General features: G+C 42.0%; 1 protein-coding gene across 6 annotated transcripts in view; it reads right to left on the bottom strand.

The window, feature by feature from the left end:
• The window catches only part of TECPR2 (tectonin beta-propeller repeat containing 2), an 83,283-nt gene that overhangs the window by 52,117 nt on the left and 7,862 nt on the right, over positions 1-23,304 (bottom strand). For 5 of the 6 annotated variants that reach the window (XM_081293341.1, XM_081293345.1, XM_081293343.1 and 2 more), the window contains exons 3-6: positions 10,936-11,064; positions 10,426-10,557; positions 5,915-6,072; positions 2,357-2,669 (exon numbers count right to left, since the gene is read on the bottom strand). In XM_081293341.1, coding sequence (XP_081149467.1) covers positions 2,357-2,669; positions 5,915-6,072; positions 10,426-10,557; positions 10,936-11,064 — 732 coding nt within the window. The remainder of the gene's footprint in view (positions 1-2,356; positions 2,670-5,914; positions 6,073-10,425; positions 10,558-10,935; positions 11,065-23,304) is intronic. The other variant, XM_081293344.1, reaches the window with a different exon arrangement.

Raw genomic sequence — 23,304 nt, 5'->3', positions numbered from 1 at the left:
AGTCCCATTCTTCCACAGCCCACACATGCTTTCTTTCCTGTCCTGCTGGGGAAGTTCCAATTTTATCCAGATGCCATCTCCTCACGAACTGTTCCCTGACCAGCTCACATTCTTGGGCAATGCTCAGGACTCCCTGGAGGCTTGTTTCCTATAAACCTCCATGTGGTACATCTCTCCTGGGCTGAAGTATGTGTTAGCACATCTAGCTCCCCCTGCTGTGGGAAAGACCAGTGTGCCTGAAATTCATGACTTCTAAATGAATATAAGAGGGGAGGAAGGATGTCCCCAGCTAAAAACAGACACATAGGACATCCCAATTCCACACTGCTTTAGAGACAGTTTGTGCTTTTCAGCAAATAGTGTAAACAAGAAGCCAGTTCACAGCAGAAGATGAAGAAAGTCTCAATTCTCTGCTTGCTAATTTTCAGGTAGTCCTAACAAACAGCTAGAAACAGGACATTAGTTTCTGAAAGCTGACAATTAAGTTGCTCTGGGGAGGTGCAGATTCAGGTGACAGCAGGCACATCTATTCACTGGCATCCATCAACATGTCCTTGCCTATGAAATGAAGTTAATTATGTGTGTTGAGTAAAGCAATGGGTAAGAGCTGAAATGAGAAGGACAGACGGACAATTACAAAGTATCTTAATGCCACTAATTATCAGGTTCAAAAGGAATGGGAAGAAGAAAAGTTAAGTTCTCTAAAACTAGGGAAAGAATAAAAAAGAAGTCCTGAAATATCTCTCATAAAAGAAAGAAAGAAATTCAAGGCTGGAAGGTGACCCCTCTATCCAATACCCTGTATGCCCCATTTACAGATAAGAAAGCCATGGTTAGACAGATGGGAGACTCTAGGTTATAGGGAGAAACAGGCCAGAATCTTCTCTTGGGTCCCTTTTCTTTCTACCAAACCACTATTTCCAGGCATGGGTGGTAATAGTAATTAAGGAGACTCCAAAGGGGAGCAGATGAATATAATTTGGCTGATGTACACCAAATAAGAACACCCTTCACTGGGGAGTAAGGCCAGGCAAGAGTCTTGCCTGTGTTTAGGACAGGAAGAAATGGAAACTAAACAGCTTTGTTTAAATCTTTCTCTAATAGTGACCTTTTATCATTCTGATTTAAACAGAAATTGTTTCCTGCTATGATTTAATAATGATGCTAGAAAATTGCCCAAGATATGTCATTAAATTTAAAAAAAAGTGGAAAAACTGGCAAAATGATTTAGCTCACTCTGTGTAGAAGAACAGGGTGGAGAGCAATCTGGAGCTGAGTAACACTGGAGAGCCCTGGGGATGGTTATTCTGAGTGTGCTCACTATGACCCAGGAGGAAAGCATGACCTGTGGTGAAGCATGTGCAAGGTGCCTTGAGTTTAGCTGCAGCAGAGGAGGAGAAGAAGATACATGACCCAAATAGATTACAAAGAAAAAGTTTAATTTTCTTTTTAGTTTTTTTCTTTTTAGTTTTTTTTTTTTTAACTGGGGATTGAACTCAGGGCTGCTTAACCACTGAGCCATATCCCCAGGCCTTTTTTTACATTTTATTTAGAGACAGGGTCTCACTGAGTTGCTTAGGCCTCACTAAATTGCTGAGGCTGGCTTTGAACTTGTGATCCTGCCTCAACCTCCCAAACTGCTGGGATTACAGGTGTGTGCCACTGCGCCTTGCTAATTTTTTTTTTTTTTTTTTGGTACTGGGGATTGAACTCAGGAGTACTCGAGAGCCACATCCCTAGTCCTATTTTGTATTTTATTTAGAGCAGGGTCTCACCGAGTTGCTTAGCACCTTGAAGTTGCTGAGGTTGGCTTTGAACTTGTGATTCTCCTATGTCAGCCTCCCAAGCAGCTGGGATTACAGGCATGCGCCACCGCGCCTGGCAATTTTGTTTTTAAATAAAAATAAAAACCACAATTTCTTGGCAGGGCATAGAACTATGAACATCAAAGCAAACTGTCTTTTAAGATCTACAAAAATTACCAATCCTTTATTTAATTTCCTTGACTGGCCCAAAAGAAAAAATGAAACATGAGAATCAACAGTGCTGCTTCTTTTGGGGCTGGGGATGTGGCTCAAGTGGTAGCGCGCTCGCCTGGCATGCGTGCGGCCCGGGTTCGATCCTCAGCACCACATACCAACAAAGATGTTGTGTCCGCCAAAAACTAAAAAATAAATATTAAAATTCTCTCTCCCTCTCTCTTTAAAAAAAAAAAAATATATATATATATATATATAAACCAAAAAAACAAAAACAGTGCTGCTTCGTCACTCTCTGAGCCCGAGGAAGGACACTGCATGGATAAACATCCTCTTTGCTCTTTTGACACCAAACTTGCGTAGGTCCCATCACATACCTGGTTGACAGTGTCCAGAAGGTAGATGCTGTACTCATTCCAACTCAACACCCAGCCTTCTCTGAAGAAACAGGAAACAAGCCCCAGGTGTTTCTCAGGGAAGCTGTAACTTCCCCTGTCGGAGGATTCCAGGCGTGGGTATAGCTCGAAAGGTGCAACTCCCCCAGCAAAGACGTCCTTTAAGATGAACGTGGCTTGAACAGTCCCATGGACATCAGCCTTCCACAGCCGGAGACCAGGCCGAGAGGCATACAGAGTTAGATCACTCTGCTTACACAATCCTGGTATAAAACAAGCACCAAATTTCCCAGTACTAAAATCAGAAGGAAAAAAAGAAAGAAAAGACCAGGCATGGACTGATTTAAAGCGATAAAGATATGTCAACCCCTGATACTAAATACAAGAATTTATTGGTTAAACTCAAATAATTGATGCTTTCCCTTGAGCACATAGCCTGGTTTCTTTGAACTATCAATGAATATCCACTATGGTCCAGCCCCTGTGCCTGGCATTTTATCTCCAAACTCCCATTTAATCCTCACAACAACTCCATGAGGCAAATATTATAACTTCTGACTTAAAAGAGGAAACCAAGGCAGAAGGCAACAAACCCAAGACTGCTCCTTGTTCTGCCTGTTCTGAAATTCTATTCCTGTTAACATGATTACTATGATTACACCAATGTCCTGTTAAGTCTTTTATTTTTGGGGGGATGCCTACTGGGGATTGAACCAGGTTGTTTTAACCCTGAACAACATCCTCAGACCCTACTATTTTTATTTTGAGACAAGGTCTAAGTTGCTGAGGCTGGCCTCAAACTTGAGACACTCCTGCTTTAGCCTCCCGAGTCATTGGGATTACGGGTGTGGCCAATGTCTGAGTTCATGCCAATGTCCTAGATGAACAAATTTTATATCCAGGAGTACAACAACCCATCTATGCTGTTGCCCTTTCAGAGTTTCTCTAAACCCATCAGAGGGACACAAGTTCCTTTTGAATCCCTGGGCTTTTTTTTTTTTTTGCTCCCCCCATTTTTAAAATTATGAAATATCTGACACTCACAAAAGATTACGTATAATAAAATTTATGAAGCCTAATGGAAATGCTCACTCAGGAATCCAACTTAGGAAATTAGTCACTGGCCACACCACGGATGTACTCTGCCCCCAACATTTCCTGCCCATCTGCCCCAGCTGTGACCACTGACTATATTTTGTGTGTATGGTTCCCTTGTTTAATCACATCCACATATCCCTACATACTGTATAACATAGTATTATCTTTCACTGTATTAAAAAATAAAATGATTGGGCCTAGGGTTGTGGCTCAGTAGTAGAGCACTTGCCTAGCATGGGTAAGGTACTGAGTTCGATTCTCAGCACCGCATATAAATAAATGAGCAAAACAAAGGTCCATCAACAGGGTATAAATCCCTGGCACTAAAAAAGAATGTAAAAATTTGAGCACCCATTACCTGGTGCTCTTTAACAAGAGAGTGACTGAGTTACGGAGTGCTATATATCAGTGAAAGTAAATAAGCTCTATAGTTTCAATCAAGGATAAACCTTAGAAACATAAGGTTAAGTGAAAACAAAAAAGCAGGTAGTAATAGCATATAGGTAACATCATACTCCCCCCACCTCCCTCCATAAGAAGCATCCTCTCACCCAGGTGAGGCTCTTAGTCTCCACCTGCCTGCATCCCTCATGGCATTTACTGTGGCCCTATCCTTGTCTCACTGACCAACTCCCTCTGCCAGCCCGTTTGAGGGCAGAGGCTGGTCCCCACGTTTTACTCACAGCCCCATTTCTGCCTGCTGCCTGCACAGCAGCCATTCCCACACACTTGTTGAACGAAGCACTGCTTCCAGGGACAGGCAAGCCCAATGCCCTCCACAACTACCATCTAAGACAGCATATGACAGAAAGACGAACCTTAAAGACCCAAGAGGCAGAAACTTTTACCCTGTTGTCTCCACTTTTCTAAGGTTAAAAAAAATACCATTCCCTCTGAAAAGGGGACATATTCCTTATTTCTCTATCCTGGATGAGAGTCTGGCACAGAGCACACCTTCAGTCAATGCAGCCAAAAAACCTGACCACACGACACCCAGCAGAGGTTCATAGAAGCACCCGGGTCTCTACCCAGGTCAGAGGGATAGGTCTCAGGAGAGTCTGCTGGGCACGTGACCCATGTGAAAGTGAACTGCTTTCAAATCTCCTTCCACTCTACCATCCTTCTAGGAGACAGTGCAGGAACACACTAGCAGGTGGGCCAGGACCAAGCACCAGGCAGAAGAGAAGGGTCCTGGCAGAGGGAGAGGCAGAACCCAGATCCACAGAGTCACACTTTTCTGAGGGACCCAGGACCAGTGGTGACCACTGCTACAGAAAGGCAGAGTGTATGGCATTCAGATGGCATTCAGCCTAGAAAACAAGCTGAAGCGGGGGTGGAGTGGGTCTCAATAGCTGAAGGGCCACAATGTAGAAAAGAGGATCAGCTTTCACTGTTCTGCTGCAAAGGGCTGTGAATGTGACCACAGAGCTGGCTGCACCCAGCTGACCTCACCCGGCCCCCCTGATAATACATCGCCGACGGCACCACCAGTCTTGGGGCTCTCACAAGGCCTGCCATTCTCCCCACTCTCCACAGGGCCAGCCTCAAAACCTCTTCCTGTTCACTGGCCGACTTCCTCCCTGCCCGGACAGACCCCTTTACTGAGGAAGAGAAAAGGAAGACATAAGAGTTCCTCCAACTCCCGCCAGCCGGCCAACAACCAGCCTGTGCCAATACCCTTGCTCCCCACCCCGTCATGGCTTCCTGTTCCCTCCTCACGGTAAGAAAAGGTCAGCTCCTTGGTTCTTTCTCCCCTTTCCCCTTTTACCCCCAAGCAAACTGGCTCTGAGCTGTTTTCTGGGCTTGGGTGGGAAGGTGAACTGTGGCTCACAGACTTGTCTGTCCATCTTTTCCCACTTGTCTAGTGTGATGGGAGACTTGGGCCTCATCCTTCTCTTGCCGTCCTCCCTCCAGCAGACCAGTCACTGTCCTACTCAGCTAATCCCACTCATTGTGAATGCTGTAGGCCTATAGGAGTCTTCCTGGGCCCCAGGCTGGGAGAAGCCTGTTTAAACTTCTGTTGCCCCACAGCAGTCAGCAGGACGGACAGCAAGGCCCTCTCTGTGCTCCAGTCTTCACGGAGGAGCATGGCTATCCTCCTGCTTACTGGGCCAACCTGAGCCTGTCACTGCAGAGTGCTCCAGCAGCAGGAGCACAGAGGCACTCAGGAGACTGAATGCCTGGGGCTGTATGTCACCCTGAGACCTGGCCCCTGAGGCAGGGCAGCTGTGCCTGAAGGTCACTGTAGCTCCCCACAAACAGTCCCTCCTCCCTTCTAACTCAGACAGGGTGTCCTTGGCAGGCTTGGGCTGCCAGGAACCATATGGAACCCCAAGCCAAGTGCCACTGGCCCACATCTGCAAATAGGAAATCCAAGAGACCTTAAAGCCACTCTGTCACAAGGCCCCACATTGACAGCAAGCTGTGTCCCGTGAGACTCACCTTTTCCTTGCCTGTGTTCCAATCTGCCTGACAGACTTCTCTTCAGTGTAGAAGAGCAGGCTTCTCTGCAAGGTGGAGATGAGCAGCACCTTCTGACTGTAGTCCAGCTGCACGATGGAGGACGGCTCCTCCAGCACCAGCTGGGAGTTGCAGGTGCCCTGCAGAGTCCAGCCAAACCTGCGCTCAGTGCTAGGCTGGCCAGGGGCCTCCCAAGACTGACACCCTTCCTGCCAGCGGCATTCAGGCCAACCCACACCTCACAATGACACCTAGCGGGTCTCTTCAGAGTCAGTGTCAACCCACTGCCGTGAAATTTGGAAGAGTCCTTCCTAATGAGAAAACAATCAGTGCTAACACGTTGGACAAGAAACACTTAAAATTGGTTGAATTTCTCTTAAAATATTCTCTGTAAACAGTCAAAAAGAACCCATGAAGATCTAACATAAAGATGTCATACTGTGCGTATTATTTATCCTATCACAAGCACAATGGATGGGACTTTCTATAAAATTACTGTGACAACAATCAGTGCTCCTGTGGTACTCTCCCTCCACAGAGCTCGATGTAAAGTAAGCCCAGCTGAACAGCTCATGGAAAACAGGAGGCTAGAAAGAAGTTAAAACAGCATTAAATACATGAGATGGTATTAAAATAAGATGGTCCTTTCTACCCACACAGGGAAGAATTCTAGTAGGCATTTTATTGCTAATACAATCTATATTTTGTGGTGTTAAAAATCTGCTTCTCCAGGGGCTGGTATAGCTCAACTGGTAGATCACCTGCCTCACATGCACAAGGCCCTGGATTCAATACCCAGTACCACAAAAAAATAATGATAAAATAAAAATAAATAGATAAAAACTTGACTTTTTTTTTTTTTTTAAATCTTCTCAGGAGCTGGGGTTGTGACTCAGAGGTAGAGAGCCTACCTACCATGCGTGAGGCACCGGGTTCAATCCTCAGCACCACATTAAAAAATAAAAAAGAAAAGAAAGATATTGTCAACCTGTAACTAAAAAATAAATATTAAAAAAGTAATCTGATTCTCTAGGAGCAATTCCAATTTGCCTAAGAAACACTGCCGCACATCACAGACCTCTCTGGGGGTGAGCAGGGGCAGGGGTCAGTTTTAAGGGTAAAATTTACATATAGTAAAACTTGTCATTTTGGTATATAATGCTATCAATTTTGACAATTTGACCGCCACCACTATCAAGATGGAGAAATTTCAATTCTCCCCAAACACTAAGGACTCTGAAGGCAGATTCTTTTCCATAAAAGAATTAGTTAGAATGTAGATTTATTTTCAGTTTTTAATTTAGCTTGTAATGGAACTGAGTAGACTATATTGTATAAAACCACACATCCTCTCATGTCTTTTGTTTTTGGCAAATCTCATGAAATACTTGTATCTTAAAAATGTTTCAGCATGGGCTGGGGATGTGGCTCAAGCGGTAGCGTGCTCGTCTGGCATGTGTGCGGCCCAGGTTCGATCCTCAGCACCACATACCAACAAAGATGTTGTGTCCGCCGAGAACTAAAAAATAAATATTAAAAAAAATTCTCTCGGGCTGGGGATGTGGCTCAAGCGGTAGCGCGCTCGCCTGGCATGCGTGCGGCCCGGGTTCGATCCTCAGCACCACATACCAACAAAGATGTTGTGTCCGCCGAGAACTAAAAAATAAAAAATATTAAAATCTCTCTCTCTCTCTCTCTCTCTCTCTCCTCTTTCACTCTCTCTTTAAAAAAAAAAAAAGATTTAAAAAAAAAATTCTCTCTCTCTCTCTCCTCTCTCACTCTCTCTTTAAAAAAAAATGTTTCAGCATGCTTATGGTCAATTTTTTCATTTAGTGAGTGGTGAGGCATGGTGGCCTTCTCTCAGCTCTTCACCAATCTGCCCACAGGCACAGGTAGTGGAAGAATCTATAGTGGTAGTGTCAGGAAAGGACCCTCAGCACTCAGAACAATACACATTTCCACAGAGCAACAGTTCTCAAAGGGGACCCCTCAAGGGTCCGCCAGGCCAACCGCACTTTCATAGCAATACTAAGATGCTATTGCCCTTTCCACTGATGGTGCAGGAGCCACAGTGGGGAGAGCCACCTGGAACCTCAGCTCAGACCAAGGCAGTGGCACCAATCACTATCAGCAGTTACTATACCCTTCAGCACTGTGCACTCTCGTCAAAACACCCAGTTCACTGAAGATCAACCTTTCTGATGCAGAAAAGTGCTCATCTCACTGTCTTTACCCTTAAGAGCAGGCACCTTTGTACTGGATGTGAGAATGGGGTGTACACGTGCAGTGCTTGTGCATATGGAAGTACAAGGTTCCTTTGAAGGACAGTACCTATGCCATGGCTGGAGTTGGGAGGTGAACCAAATGCCTTTTTCACAGAACACCTTTCTACTTCAAATACTATAATTATTCAAATTTGGGTATTTGAAAGACATTTTCCTTTTTTAAAAAAATATTTTTAGTTGTAGACGGACACAACACCTTTGTTTATTTATTTATTTTTATGTGGTGCCGAGGATTGAACCCAGTGCTTCTCACATGCTAGGCAAGTGCTCTACATTGAGCTACAGCCCCACATCAGGAAGACATTTTCTTAAGAAAAAAAAAAAAGCAAGCCTGTCACTTCAAAGAGGACAAGTGATAGTATTTACTACTTTCAAATGCAGATGAGAATCTTGAAAATCTGCTCCTGTGTCTGTGAACTAGACAAGTCTTGATGGCTAAAGACTTTTACGATCAGATTGATTATAATATTAACAAAGGTGGGTGCTTTTTTGATACTGCATAATAAAATGAGTCAGCATCTGGAGGATGCACATTATCCTGTGAATCACTATTTCTGAAGTGACCAACACATGATGCTACAAAACCATGCACAGGTAAAAGATTCCATGAAGTGCAAGATAGACTTCTAGATTTTAATAAAATAGAATGTAAAAAATCATCTCTGTGGTTTCTTTCTTTCTTTCTTTTTTTAACAGATACAGCTTTTCTTTTAAATATACACCTTTATTTTATTTATTCATTTTTATATAGTGCCGAAGATTGAACTCAGTTCCTCACACATGCCAGGCAAGCACTCCACCACTGAGCCACAACCCTATCCCCTTATCCCTCTGGTTTCTGATTCCATTTTGTAACTACTCTTTAAAGAAACTCTCATGTGTCATGTGTAATTGTAACCTTTAAAGAACTACTGTTTGTCAATTTGTGGATATTATTAAAGAAGAATATCCACAATTATCTGAAAAGGCTATCAAAATACTCCTTCCATTTCCAACTACATGTCTGTTTGAGGTTGAATTTTCTTTATATACTCTTGACTCAATGGCAGCAGATTGAATAAAGACTCAACTGCCTTATTATTAAAAAGCCAGACATTAAAGAAATTTGTAAAAATAGAGAGCAATGCTACTTTCCTCATTAGTTTTGAAATTACATTCACAAAAATGTTTTTGTTAAACTATTATAATGTAAGGTTTATTATTTCAAAATATAGTTAATAAATGCTTTCCAATTCCTCAGTTTCAATTTCTAATGTGGTATGCTTGACATAAATGAAAGCTCTTTGGATAGACATTCTAAGAGCATAGAGGTTCTGAGACCAGAGAGCTTAAGAACTCTATGGAGTATTTGTAATAGGTCCGTCCTGGATCGGAGAGCCTGAAAGCTACTCAGCTGGTAACTGGTAACTTCTTAGAAATTCAGCACTGGGAATGAAGGCTACAAATGAGAAAAAGAAAGGACAGTAACACCAAGTAGTTCAGTCTAGTTGTCAGACCCAGGACAAAACAAATAAAACACAGGCCACTGGCCTTTGGAGAAGATCCTGGGTTGGAAGAGACACTGGGCCTGAGCTTGTGCCCCTAGGCTGGTTACTGGTTCTACAGGATGAGAACACAACAACTCCAAACACCCTTGTGACAAAAGTGAGGTGGGGCAGAGCACCTGCTGTTCCAACTCTTTCCCTTCCTGAGCATTTCCTCCCACATGAGGTCATCTCACAGGCCAGGTCCTGCTCCAGGTAAGCTCTCTATCCAAGGAGACGCTAACCTTGTTCACAGTTATGACTGGACAATACTTCCTGTCACTTCTGCTTTCAAGGAACAGGGAATGACAACAGTTTCTTTTCTAAGTGGTCAGAACAAAGAGCAGAATGAAAAAGCAAATGTTTCACCAGAGTAGTGACAAGTGTTGGAGGACTAGGCGTGTTTACCCATCTGAGCACTTCAACGTATCCAAACAGCACGTGGTGTCCCACAAATATGTATATTATTTATGTGTCACTTAAAAATAAAACAGAGTGACTGCTGCAGTAGGCCAACTCTTTAGTCACAGAAGTAGGAGCTCACTGGTAAAATCCATGAAAGAAAATGTGATAAATAACAATTGAGATTATAAAGGGACTATGATCAAGAATATAAGCTGACCAGTAAAATACAACTATAATCATTCCAAGTATTAGAAGGCATGAGCCAAGAACATTGATTTACCTGGTCTAGATCCAGAGAAGAATAGACAATTTTCCCTTTGTCATCTCCAGAGAACAATTTCATTCCATTGGGGCTCCAAGCCAGAGCAGTAATGCTATTTTTGTGAATACCAGTGACATCAAACCTCCGAAGCTATGAATAAACAATAAAAATACACACCAGGAAAAGAAAAGAATAAATGTTGTGACTGGGTTACGCGGACAGCACTGCTATTTATGTGGGAGCTGGTTTTCCCAGCCTGCTTTGCCACTCATAACCTGCATAAGGTTCCATCTGTCCACCTTCAAAACCCACAGAGAACACTCCAGGAGAATCAAGCAAAAATGGAAGTACCCACACGTACATACTTTGTGCCAAGTGTCCAAGCAGGACAAAAATGTAATCTACAAACAGCACAAAGTTATGCTTTTCTGAGAATAAATTTTTCTAGGTAGATGAAGGTTTCTAATTTTTAAAATCCATGAGGAATTTGCCACCAAATGAAGAAATGCTAAAATTATGAGCACCTACCTGTTTATTTCTCCCTGGCAATGAAGACACAAGTTGAAAAACCGCAACTCTCCCAGAGGCTGTGCCTGCTGCCACAAGGTCATCAAAGCAGCTCAGCAACTTCACGACAGTGATGGATTCTGTCTTCCCCTAGACAAGGAGATACACACAACAGAATCCGTGAGCAGACAGGCTTTAAGATGCAAAAGGAGGAAGACTATAACCAAAGGTACAAAAACCTTCATTCCAGGGATTCCTGACTAGAAATGATTGCAAGTTAGACAATTAAATCTGTTAAAAACCTTTTCCTTTCTAAATTCCTGTTCCTGATTTTTTAAAATTATGTTAAAATACACAGAAACTAAAATCACCGTAACCACCGTCTGTAAGTGTATGTTTCACTGTACAACACATCCATGACGCTGTGCAACTACCACCGGCTTCCAGCTCCCACATTCCTTTCACTTTGTACAATGGAAGCCCATTCAACACGAATCCATTCCCTCTACCTCCCGCTCCTCACAGCCATTGTCTAAGTAAAAGGTAATTTACAAATTAGGAGGTAATTTTTGTGAGTCACAATGTGTGGCAAGGGATTATTTATATCCAGAATTCATAGGAAATTCCTCAAACTCAATAAGAAGAAATGACTCAGTTAAAAAATGGGCAGTGGATATGACATTTCTCCAGAAAAGATAAGCACATAGACAATAAGCACATGAAAAGATGTTCAACATCACTTAGCATTAGGGAAATAGTGGGATAGATACCACCTCACCCCCATTAGGGTATCTACTACCAAAAACCAAAACAGAAAAAAGCCAAGCAGGAAATAACAGGGTTGGCCAGGATGTGAGAAACTGGAACCTTTATGCATTGTTAGTGGGACACAAAATGGTGCAGCTGCTTTAGAAAACACCATGGTGGCTCCTCAAAACATTAGGGGTAAAATTACATATGATTCAGGAATTCCAGGTGGCTATCACCCAGTGGAAAACAGAGCTATATGCTAGCCTTATCAAAAATTATTGGCCATAAGTGAGAGTTTATTTCAGGTCCATCTATTCATTTCATTGGTCTATATGTCTATCATTTTGGGGGGGTCACGGGATTGAACCCAGGGGTGCTCTATCATTGAGCCACACCCCCAGCCCTTTTTTACATTTTTCATTTTGAGACAGGGTCTCACTAAGTTGCTTAGGGCTTAGGGCTTTGCTAGGTTGCTGAGGCTGGCCTCGAACTTATGATTCTCCTGCCAATACCATACTGTCTTTAATTCAGTATGAGATCTCTAGCTTAGTTCTTTCTTTCTTTTTAGTTGCAGATGTACACAACACCTTTTTTATTTTTTTATGTAGTGCCAGGGATCCAGTGCCTCTCGCATGCTTGGCAAGTGCTCTACCACTGAACCACAACCCCAGCCCTAGCTTTGTTTTTCTTTTTCACAATTATTTAGGACACTAGGTGTCCCTTAAGAATTCATGTAAATTTGAGAACAGGTTTTTCTATTTCTGTAAACAATGTTGATATTTTATAGCAACTGTACTGTATTTCTAGATCACTTTGACAAATATGGAAACCTTAAGTCTTGCAATACAGGAACATAGGTTGTTTCTGTTTATTCAGATCTTCTTCATTTTGGCTATATTTTGTACTTTTAATTGTATAAGACCGTCACCTCCTTGTTTAATTCCTACATATCTTTTTCTTAAAAAGAAAATGCTATCTTAAGTGAAACTTTTTAAAAATTTCCTTCTCAGAATGAGTGTTTAAAAATATGATTTAATTTTGTGTGCTGAGCTTACTTCTATCTTGAATTATTAGTTCTAACTATTTTTTGTGGGGAATCTTTTTGTGGTGCTGGGGGTTGAACTCAGGGCCTCTAAGTCACCTCTCAAACCCTGTGATATCTTTCTCCATTCTTTCATCTGCAACCTATTTGTGTCTTTGAATCTAAAGCAAGTCTTTTGTACACAGCAAATAATTTAATCATTAAAAAAGATACATTCTGATAATATCTGTCTTTTGAATTTAATCAATTTGATAATATCTTTTGAACTTACATTTAAATAATTACTGGTTAGAAAGGATTTATTTCTCCGGAACAAGACAGGGATGCCCTCTATCTCCACTTCTATTCAATATAGTTCTCGAAACACTGGCCAGAGCAATTAGACAGACGAAAGAAATTAAAGGCATAAAAATTGGAAAAGAAGAACTTAAATTATCACTATTTGCAGATGACATGATTCTATACCTAGAAGACCCAAAAGGGTCTACAAAGAAACTACTAGAACTAATAAATGAATTCAGCAAAGTGGCAGGATATAAAATCAACACGCATAAATCAAAGGCATTTCTGTACATCTGAAATGGAAATGAGGAAAAACACTCCATTCACAATATCCTCAAAAAAAATAAAATACTTGGGAATCAACCTAACAAAAGAGGTGAAAGATTTATACAATGAAAACTACAGAACCCTAAAGAGAGAAGTAGAAGAAGATCTTAGAAGATGGAAAAATATACCTTGTTCATGGATAGGCAGAACTAACATCATCAAAATGGCGATATTACCAAAAGTTCTCTATAGGTTTAATGCAATGCCAATCAAAATCCCAACGGCATTTCTTATAGAAATAGATAAAGCAATCATGAAATTCATACGGAAAAATAAAAGACCCAGAATAGCAAAAGCAATTCTAAGCAGGAAGTGTGAATCAGGCGGTATAGCGATACCAGATTTCAAACTATATTACAGAGCAATAGTGACAAAAACAGCATGGTACTGGTACCAAAAACAGGCGGGTGGACCAATGGTATAGAATAGAGGACACAGAGACTAATCCACAAAGTTACAACTATCTTATATTTGATAAAGGGGCTAAAAGCATGCAATGGAGGAAGGATAGCATCTTCAACAAATGGTGTTGGGAAAACTGGAAATCCATATGCAACAAAATGAAACTGAATCCCTTTCTCTCGCCATGCACAAAAGTTAACTCAAAATGGATCAAGGAGCTTGATATCAAACCAGAGACTCTGCGTCTGATAGAAGAAAAAGTTGGCTCCGATCTACAGATTGTGGGGTCGGGCTCCAAATTCCTTAATAGGACACCCATAGCACAAGAGTTAACAAGAAGAATCAACAAATGGGACTTAATTAAACTTAAAAGTTTTTTCTCAGCAAGAGAAACAATAAGAGAGGTAAATAGGGAGCCTACATCCTGGGAACAAATTTTTACTCCTCACACCTCAGATAGAGCCCTAATATCCAGAGTATACAAAGAACTCAAAAAATTAGACAATAAGATAACAAATAACCCAATCAACAAATGGGCCAAGGACCTGAACAGACACTTCTCAGAGGAGGACATACAATCAATCAACAAGTACATGAAAAAATGCTCACCATCTCTAGCAGTCAGAGAAATGCAAATCAAAACCACCCTAAGATACCATCTCACTCCAGTAAGATTGGCAGCCACTATGAAGTCAAACAACAAGAAGTGCTGGCGAGGATGTGGAGAAAAGGGTACACTTGTACATTGCTGGTGGGACTGCAAATTGGTGCGGCCAATTTGGAAAGCAGTTTGGAGATTCCTGGGAAAGCTGGGAATGGAACCACCATTTGACCCTGCTATTGCCCTTCTCGGACTATTCCCTGAAGACCTTAAAAGAGCATGCTACAGGGATACTGCCACATCGATGTTCATAGCAGCACAATTCACAATAGCTAGACTGTGGAACCAAGCTAGATGCCCTTCAATAGATGAATGGATAAAAAAAATGTGGCATCTATACACAATGGAGTACTATGCAGCAATAAAAAATGACAAAATCATAGAATTTGCAGGGAAATGGATGGCACTAGAGCAGATTATGCTTAGTGAAGCTAGCCAATCCCTAAAAAACAAATACCAAATGTCTTCTTTGATATAATGAGAGCAACTATGAACAGAGCAGGGAGGAAGAGTAGGAAGAAAAGAGTAACATTAAACAGAGACATGAGATGGGAGGGAAAGGGAGAGAAAAGGGAAATTGCATGGAAATGAAGGGAGACCCTCATTGCTATACAAAATTACATATAAGAGGTTGTGAGGGGAATGGGAAAATAAACAAGGAGAGAAATGAATTACAGCAGATGGGGTAGAGAGAGAAGATGGGAGGGGAGGGGAGGCGGGATAGTAGGGGATAGGAAAGGTAGCAGAATACAACAATTACTAATAGGGCATTATGTAAAATTGTGGATGTGTAACCGAGGTGATTCTGCAATCTGCATTTGGGGTAAAATTGGGGGTTCATAACCCACTTCAATCTAATGTATGAAATATGATATGTCAAGAGCTTTTAATGTTGTGAACAACCAATAAAAAAAAATAAAAAAATAAAAAAAGAAAGGATTTATTTCTGTCATTTTGTTATTTGTTTTGTTTAGTGCATTCTAACTTTTTGCCTCCTTTCCTGCATTACTGTTCTTCTTTTCTTTTGTCTTGTGGTACTGGGGATTGAGCCCAGGGGTGTTCTACCTCTAACCTACATCCCTAGCCCTGTTTTTTGAGACAGTATCTCCCTAAATTGCTAAGACAGGCTTTGACCTGTGATCCTCCTGCCTCAGCCTCCCGAGCTGCTGGGATTACAGGCATGCGTCATGGTGCCTGGCTAAGCTCTGTCCACTTTTCTTTAAACATTTTTCTTTTTGTTCCTTAGACTTGATCATTTCAAAATCATTCTGCTTGAAGTTCATGAATTCCTTCTTCTGCTTGCTCAAATCTGCCTTTGAAAGGCTCTTAAGTCAACTTTTTAATTTCAGTCATTGTTCTTTTCAGCTCTAGAATTTTTTTGGTTTTCTGTTTCTTGATATTATCATTTCATTCATACATCATTTTCCAATCTTTCTCCATATCTTCCTTTAGTTTTTTGAGCTTTGTGTGTGTGTGTGTGTGTGTGTGTGTGCGTGCGCATGTATGTGGTGCTGGGGATTGAACCCAGGCCTTGTGCATGTGAGGCAAGCACTCTACCAATTGAGCTATATCCTCAGCCCCTATTTTTTGAGCTTTTTTTTTTGGGGGGGGGTGGTACCAGGGATTGAACTCAGGGGCACTTGACCACTGAGCCACATCCCCAGCCCTATTTTATATTTTATTAAAGACAGACTCTCACTGAGTTGCTTAGCACCTGGCTAAATTGCTGAGGCTGGCTTTGAACACGCAATCCTCCTGCCTCAGCCTCCTGAGCTGCTGGGATTACAGGCATGTGCCACCACACCCGGCTTTTTGAGCTTCTTTAAGATAACTGTTTTAAATCTTTGTCTAGGTCCATCATCTGTTTTTTTCTGTATCTGTTGGTTTACTTTTCCCCTTTGGACACATTTTCCTGTTTCTTTGTATATCTGGTAATTTGTTTTTGAAAACTAGCATTTGAATCTAATAATATGGTCAGTCAGAAAATCAGACTCTATATCTTTACACTGTTGGTGGGAGTATAAATTAGTACAACCACTGTGGAAATCAGTATGGAGATTCCTCAAAAGACTAGGCATGGAACTATCATATGACCCAGCTATGCCACTCACGGGTATGTATCCTAAAGAATTAAAGTCAGCATGCTACAGTGATACATACATACCTATGTTTAGAGCAGCACATTCACAACAGCCAAACTATGAAGCAGCCTAGGTATCCATCAATGGATAGATGAATAAAGAAAATGTGATGTATACATATACGCAGTAAAGTTTTATTCAGCCATAAAAAAATAAAAAATAAAAAAGAAGCAGCTGGACATCATGGCACATGCCTATAATCCCAGTGGCCCAGGAGGCTGAAGCAGGAGGATCATGAGTACAAAGCCAGCCCCTGCAACTTAGTGAAGCCCTAAGCAATTAGCATGACTGACTCAAAATAAAATATAAAAAAGGGCTGGGGATATGGCTCAGTGGTTAAGTGCCCCTGGGTTCAAGCCCTGATACCAAAAAGAAAAAAAAAAAAAAAAAAGAAAGAAAGAAATCAGGGCATTTTCAGGAAAATGGGTGGAACTAGAGACCATTATGTTAAAGCAAATTAAGTCAAACTCAGAAGGGCAAGGGTCATATGTTTTCTCTCATATGTGGAAGCTAGAGAGGAAAAAAGAAAGCTGAGGGTGGATCTCATGAAAAATCAAAGGGAGATCAGTAGAGGAAAGGGACCAAGGAGTAGGAGCAGGGTGGGAGGGGGAAGGTGCTGTGGAGAGACACTGGCCAAATTGTATTGTTATATTGTGTGCATGTACAAATACGTAACAACAAATTCCCATCGTTTTGTACAAATTTTAATGTACCAATAAAAAATGTGGAAAAAAATCAAATTCTACTCTTTCCCCAAATTCTGCAGGCGTTGTTATTACTTTTGGTGTTGCCTGATTGTTGTTTTTCTTTTATTGTTTGCTGTTGTAAGCAGACTCTCTGCCAAAGGGCAGCCTGGTCTTCTCATATCTTTTCTGAGTCTATACTTTTTCTAGGATAGGAACACTTTCTTTTTTTTTTGGATTTCTTTTTCTGCTACTGGGGATCAAATTGAGGCACATCACCAACACTTTATATTTTTTGTTTTGAGACAGGATCTCATTAAGTTGCTGAGGCTAACCTTGAACTTGCAATCCTCCTGCCTCAGCCTCTGGAGTAGCTGGGATTATAAGTGTGTACCATGGTGCCTGGCTACACAGTCATATTCTGATTTTCCTCTTTTATATAGTGCTTTGCAATGTTTCCACAGGCAAGACCTCATTTGGATGTGTATGGAGTACTGGTAAGTTGACTATCCTATGTTGTACTCCAAATGAACCACAAAAGATGAAGATTCTAGCAGAGTAGTGCAGCTACTGAAGAGCCGTTTCCTCTGTGCAGGAGGTTGTCCTCTCCAACTGAGCACACAGTTTTGGGAGGGACGCACGTAGAGCTGTGAGGGAGGAAGGTGACATGGGCCTTGTCAGCCAGATCACGCTCACATCTTCGATGACTAGTGTCCAGGTCCCAAAAGGGGAAAAAAGAGTAATATGAAGGGAGAAGGACACACTAGCTCTTAAATCCTCTAGACATCACTTCAGCTGGAGAGTCAGGGACATGTGACAACAGGGTGAAGTATAACAACAGCTATCCACCTTTTGGACACACCTCTGTGATCAGAAGTAGCAATCAGCATTCAGAGCATAGATCCCAAATATGGAGAAGACAAAGTATTATTAGCCCATCCTGGATCCTGGCACAAGTTATGTGCAAGATGTTCCAGAAACATGTGCACAAGTGTGTTTCACAGAGCTAAGAACAAGGGAAGAGCATCTGCTATTGTGTCAAGAGCTCAAAATGTCGGAAATTAGCCACAATTTATCCTTCAAGCCTTCCCTGGAAATCACAAGCCTTAATAGATTCCAGAGTTCCAAAACAGTTACATCAGACACATTCTGCAGGTGCAACTGCTGACTAGCAGGGGAGACAAATTACTAGTTGCTTCCTACCCACTATCTTCCCAGAATTCTTTTTTCTTGCTTGAGGATTTTTAATCTACAAAATAACAAAATTTTAAAACTCATTTCTAATGGAGAAAATGTTGATTAACAGTATGAATATGATGAGCTCTCATTAAGAGAGAATGAAAGAGCTACAAGAGGTGTACTTCCTGAACAACAAAAGCAAATACAGAGTCTGAAGTCGGAAGATCTGTTACAGAGTCAAGTCTACTGCATTCTGCGCCTCCCCAGGGGCAGTTTTCATCACTGTGCAGCAATGGCTGCCTGTGATCTACCTGTCTCACAGTCTCTCTGAGAGGACTAATAAGACACCTGAACACGATTTATAAATTGATTCCTGGCATTTTGGTTCTTAGATCAATAATTATATAAAATAACATTGACTTGACCTTCATAGGTTAGTTTATTTAAAAGAACATAAATGAGCAGCACACACAGATATTCAGGCTTACAGCCCATCTGAGTATTTTGTATTTTGAAATCATTCATTCAGAAAAATTGATCTTGCTAAGATATGTAGCAATGTCTCCCACACACCACTTTAATCACAGTTATCAATCTGCCAAACAGGTAAGAATACCCTCCCCATTCTGGGTATCAAGTGAGCTCTACAGTTACATAAACTAAAGTAGGTCACAGTCCCAGCCTCTCACAGATCTGCCTCTGCAGACGTGCACATGAAGAGCTGCCTCCAGTGCGTGGGGTGGTGATGCCGAGCTCCCTTTCATCTAGTGCTTCAGAGCTTCCAGAATGTTTCCATGGGCTATAAATACATCTATTGCCAGATTGAGACACAGGTCAAGAGACTTGAGTCCTAAGCTATGGGAAGGAACAGAGGGATCCCCGAAGATTCCTGGTTCTGCCAGTGTTCTCAGTCAGGTGTTACTGATGACACTGCCTAGGAGTAGAGTGGAGGAGGGAGGGAGGGAGACCAGGCAGGACAACCAGCCAGCAGCCCATGGCAAGGAGTCGGGCTGGAGTTAACAAGGGCCTTAGAAGAGCAAAGTGGTAAACAGAATGTGCCACCAAGGCAGTGAAAACGTGACAAAGACCCCCACCCCAACCCTGTCAGAATGGTGATGGCAATAAAAAAAATAGCACGATGACCTCTCCTGTGTGTTCTCCTGCACCAGGCAACTTGTTGAGCACTTCATGTGCTTTACTGAATCCAGAGATAGGAGGACAGGTGCTGCAGCTATCCTCATCACAAACTAGGAGCTGAGCTCCAAGATTTGTCTAAGGTAACACTGTGCAATTTGTCTAAGGTAACACTGCTAGTGAGAATCCAAAGTCAGGATTCACACACAAGCACGACTCTTTCCAGGGGACCCACTATGGCTCTGTGCTCTCTGCTTCTATGAGACAGTCCAAAGGGCTTGCTGATGGACAGTTTGTGAGGCTTATGGAGAGTACGGAGACTGATAGCACTTCTGCAGTCTAGAGATGGATAACAGGACACCAAAGGTACCCTTAGCAGGATTCACTGACACTGCTTTGAAGCAGGAAGGACAAATAATATGTTTTAGATACATAGTCTTTTTTTTTTTTTTTTTTGTTTTTGTTTTTTTTTTGTTGTTTTTTTACATAGTCTTTTTTTAAAATTTATTTTTTAGTTGTAGTAGAACACAATACCTTTATTTATTTATTATTTTTATGTGGTGCTGAGGATCGAACCCATGGCTTTGCACGTGCTAGGCAAGCGCTCTACTACTGAACCACAACCCCAGCCCCTAGATACATAGTCTTAACACGGTAGCAAGAGGTTGACAAGAGAACACTTTCCCTGGGAATTTGTCACTGTAAAAAATCACCACATCAGGAATCAAAATGATCTATTAGCGCTCTTGCCATATCGAAGCACAAATTCAAAATGGCTGCATAATTTTTCTAAACAAATGGTTTCAAAATCAAAATTATCATTTAGGTAGGCAAGGAGCCTCAGTATCTTATTAGAAAGCACGTATTCAAGTGTAGTGCTTGAATATGTGCTTTCTAATAAACTAACGTGCTTAAAGCTTAGTTAAGATGGAAAAGACATTAAATATGTGTACATATGTGTAGGAAAAAATACAGTCCAACTAGGGCTTGGTCCTCTCTGCAATTCCAGGCATCCACTGAGGGTTTTAAATGTATCTCCTATGGATCAAGGAGGACTACGGTATATTGGTTTGTGTACCAAAAAACAGGACCCAAGATGGAATTAGACAGGCAACACATCCATTAGGGAAACATTGATGAGGGGAAGAAGGAGAAGCACTCAGAAGAGGAAAGGAGACTGCCAGCTCAAGATGCAGGTCCATGACCTAAGGCGAAGGAAAGAAAAGGCTGAGTAGGTGAATCTCGGGTTCCAGTACAATTCAACGCACTTTTGGCCGAGTCAGTGGGGTTGCCTGGAGCCACAGGAATGTTCCTGCCATAGTGTCCCTGCTGTATGCAGTCAGTGGCAGGGAGCAACCGGTAAGTGCTAGGCTTTGGCCATGGCAGTTAGGGTACCATCAATTATGCTCCCATAGTAGGAGGCAATAATTAAAATTAGACATTGACAAAAAATCTTTTAAAGAGGTAACATAGCCAGGTATGGTAGCACATATCTATTATCCCAGTGACTCAGGAGGCTGAGGCAGAAGGATTGCAAGTTCGAGGCTAGCTAGCTTCAGCAACTTAGCAAGACCCTAAGCAACTCAGTGAGATCCTGTCTCAAAATAAAAAAATAAAAAGGGCTGGGCATGTGGCTCAGTGGTTAAATGCCCCTGGGTTCAAACCCTGGTTAAAATAAAAGAAAAAGATAAAATATTCATTTTTTTTAATGAGTGAATCAGGATTCATAATACCACTTTTAGCATACTCTAACCCTCAAGGCTCCACCATTAATAATTATTAATCTACCATTAATATCTTTTTAACACTTTATTTCATAAAATCAGACCATCATTTATTTATTTATTTATTTTTGTTACTGGGGATTGAATCCAAGTGTGCTCTACCATCAAGCTACAGCCCAAGGCCTTTTTGTTTTTTGACAGAATCTTGTTAAGTTGCTTAGGGCCTCACTAAGTTGCTGAGATTGGAACCGATGGTGGGATCCTCCCACCTCAGCCTTTCAAGTTCCTGGGATTATAGGTGTGAGCCACCACACCCAACCCAGTCCATCATTTAAAACACTATTTAATAATAATTTTTTTTTTAAAGAGAGAGTGAGAGAGAGGGGGACAGAGAGAGAGAATTTTAATATTTATTTATTTTTTCTTAGTTCTCGGCGGACACAGCATCTTCGTTTTTGTATGTGGTGCTGAGGATCGAACCCGGGCCGCACGCACGCTAGGCGAGTGCGCTACCGCTTGAGCCACATCCCCAGCCCAAACAATAATTTTTTAAAACTGAGCCAGTGTCATTAAAATACCAATCCAAGTCGGGCGGACGAAGTCAGCTCTGACAGGTACAGAGAAGAGACAGGCAGGTGAGCTTGCTGCCTATACAATGCCAATTGGCCAAATACAAAGTGCCTCACTGATGGTTTGTTTTCATTTTTAAAAAAGAAATAGACCATAAATACATGACTACAAATAGCATAACATGTAAAGTCTGAACAGCTATGAGCACTCGTGGAGTTTGCCCCTGGCTTGGGAAAGGAACCATTCACAACACCTGGAAGCTCCCATGTGCCTCTCCCTAATGGCAGCCTCCCCAAAGCCCTGCTCCGGAAGGATTGATTGTTCATAAGCTTTTATCCACAGCTTCACCCAACACATGTGCACCCTTTAACACGGAAGTGAGTGGTCCTGCCTGACACTGTTCACACTTGTGACAGCACACAAAGGGCCTGGTCTCCACTGACCTCACCCAGACACTCTGTCGTTTCTGGGTCCTGCACTTTATCAGCCCAGGGAGCTAATCTTATAATGATGCACCAGAGACTCCAGTCTAAGCCAAAACGTCAACAGCCACACAAACCGGAACATTTGCAGATATGACTCCTACCTGCTCCCCGCACTGGTCAGTCAGCAGAGGCAGCAAGTTTCAGGCCAAAAGCCACTCGGCAAGCAGGAAGCCATTTCTGGCCAAACAAGTGTCCTGTCAGCAGACCTTGGGAAGCGTCCCACTGCAAAAGTCAAGGCAGCCTAGGCCTCTGCCCAGAGCCAGCCACTCCAGGGGTCACTGTTCCCTGCATCCCCACTAAACGGGTGGCTGGGCCCGAGTTTCCCAAGAGACACAACAGTCTATCCACTCATTCCTTCCATCACATTCTCTTCTCTTCTGTCTTCTGGCCTACATGATGTTCTTCTGTCTCTTCAGATGATCTTGCCAAGAGTATGTTCATGCTTCTGCCTCCCTCATGTCCAGTTTCCTAGGGGACACATATTATTGCCTTCCTAGTGGCAACATAACTATCTCACACAGAAACCCAGTAAACAGAAAATTTAAGGAAAAGAATCTTGATTTGAAAAGCACCAGGAGTGATGTTCTGGACAACCCTCACCAGTAGGCTGGCATCGGCTAACCTCTCAGGCTCCTTGGCAGGCAGCATCTCCTCTACCCCCCAGAAAAGCCATGTCAGGACAAAGCGCTCTTGATGAGCAGACTCGTGGGAACTGTAAAGCCCAACAAAGCTTTCTTTTTGAGCTGCTTCTGCTGGATCAAAGTCAACGTTGAGCAGAAATTGCCACCATAGTAAATAACTAGTAGATCTGGAGTGTTTTTAAATATTTAAGAAAACCAAATAAGATAAAAATTCACAAGATTGTGTCAGTATTTTCCTTCTTTACTAACAAAGAACAACTGCTTCAAGTTTGAGTGATAACACAACCTTTAATGAACTGAAAGTTACATACAGTGTCTGCTTTTCTAGAATGCCTTTCTTGACTCTACAGTAAACCAGCAGAGAGGATG

Source organism: Spermophilus citellus (assembly GCF_964194105.1).
Source record: "Spermophilus citellus genome assembly, chromosome: 4".
Classification (NCBI taxonomy): Eukaryota; Metazoa; Chordata; class Mammalia; order Rodentia; family Sciuridae; genus Spermophilus; species Spermophilus citellus.
Note: the sequence above shows the minus strand (reverse complement) of the source record. Positions and strands in the feature narration are given on the sequence as shown.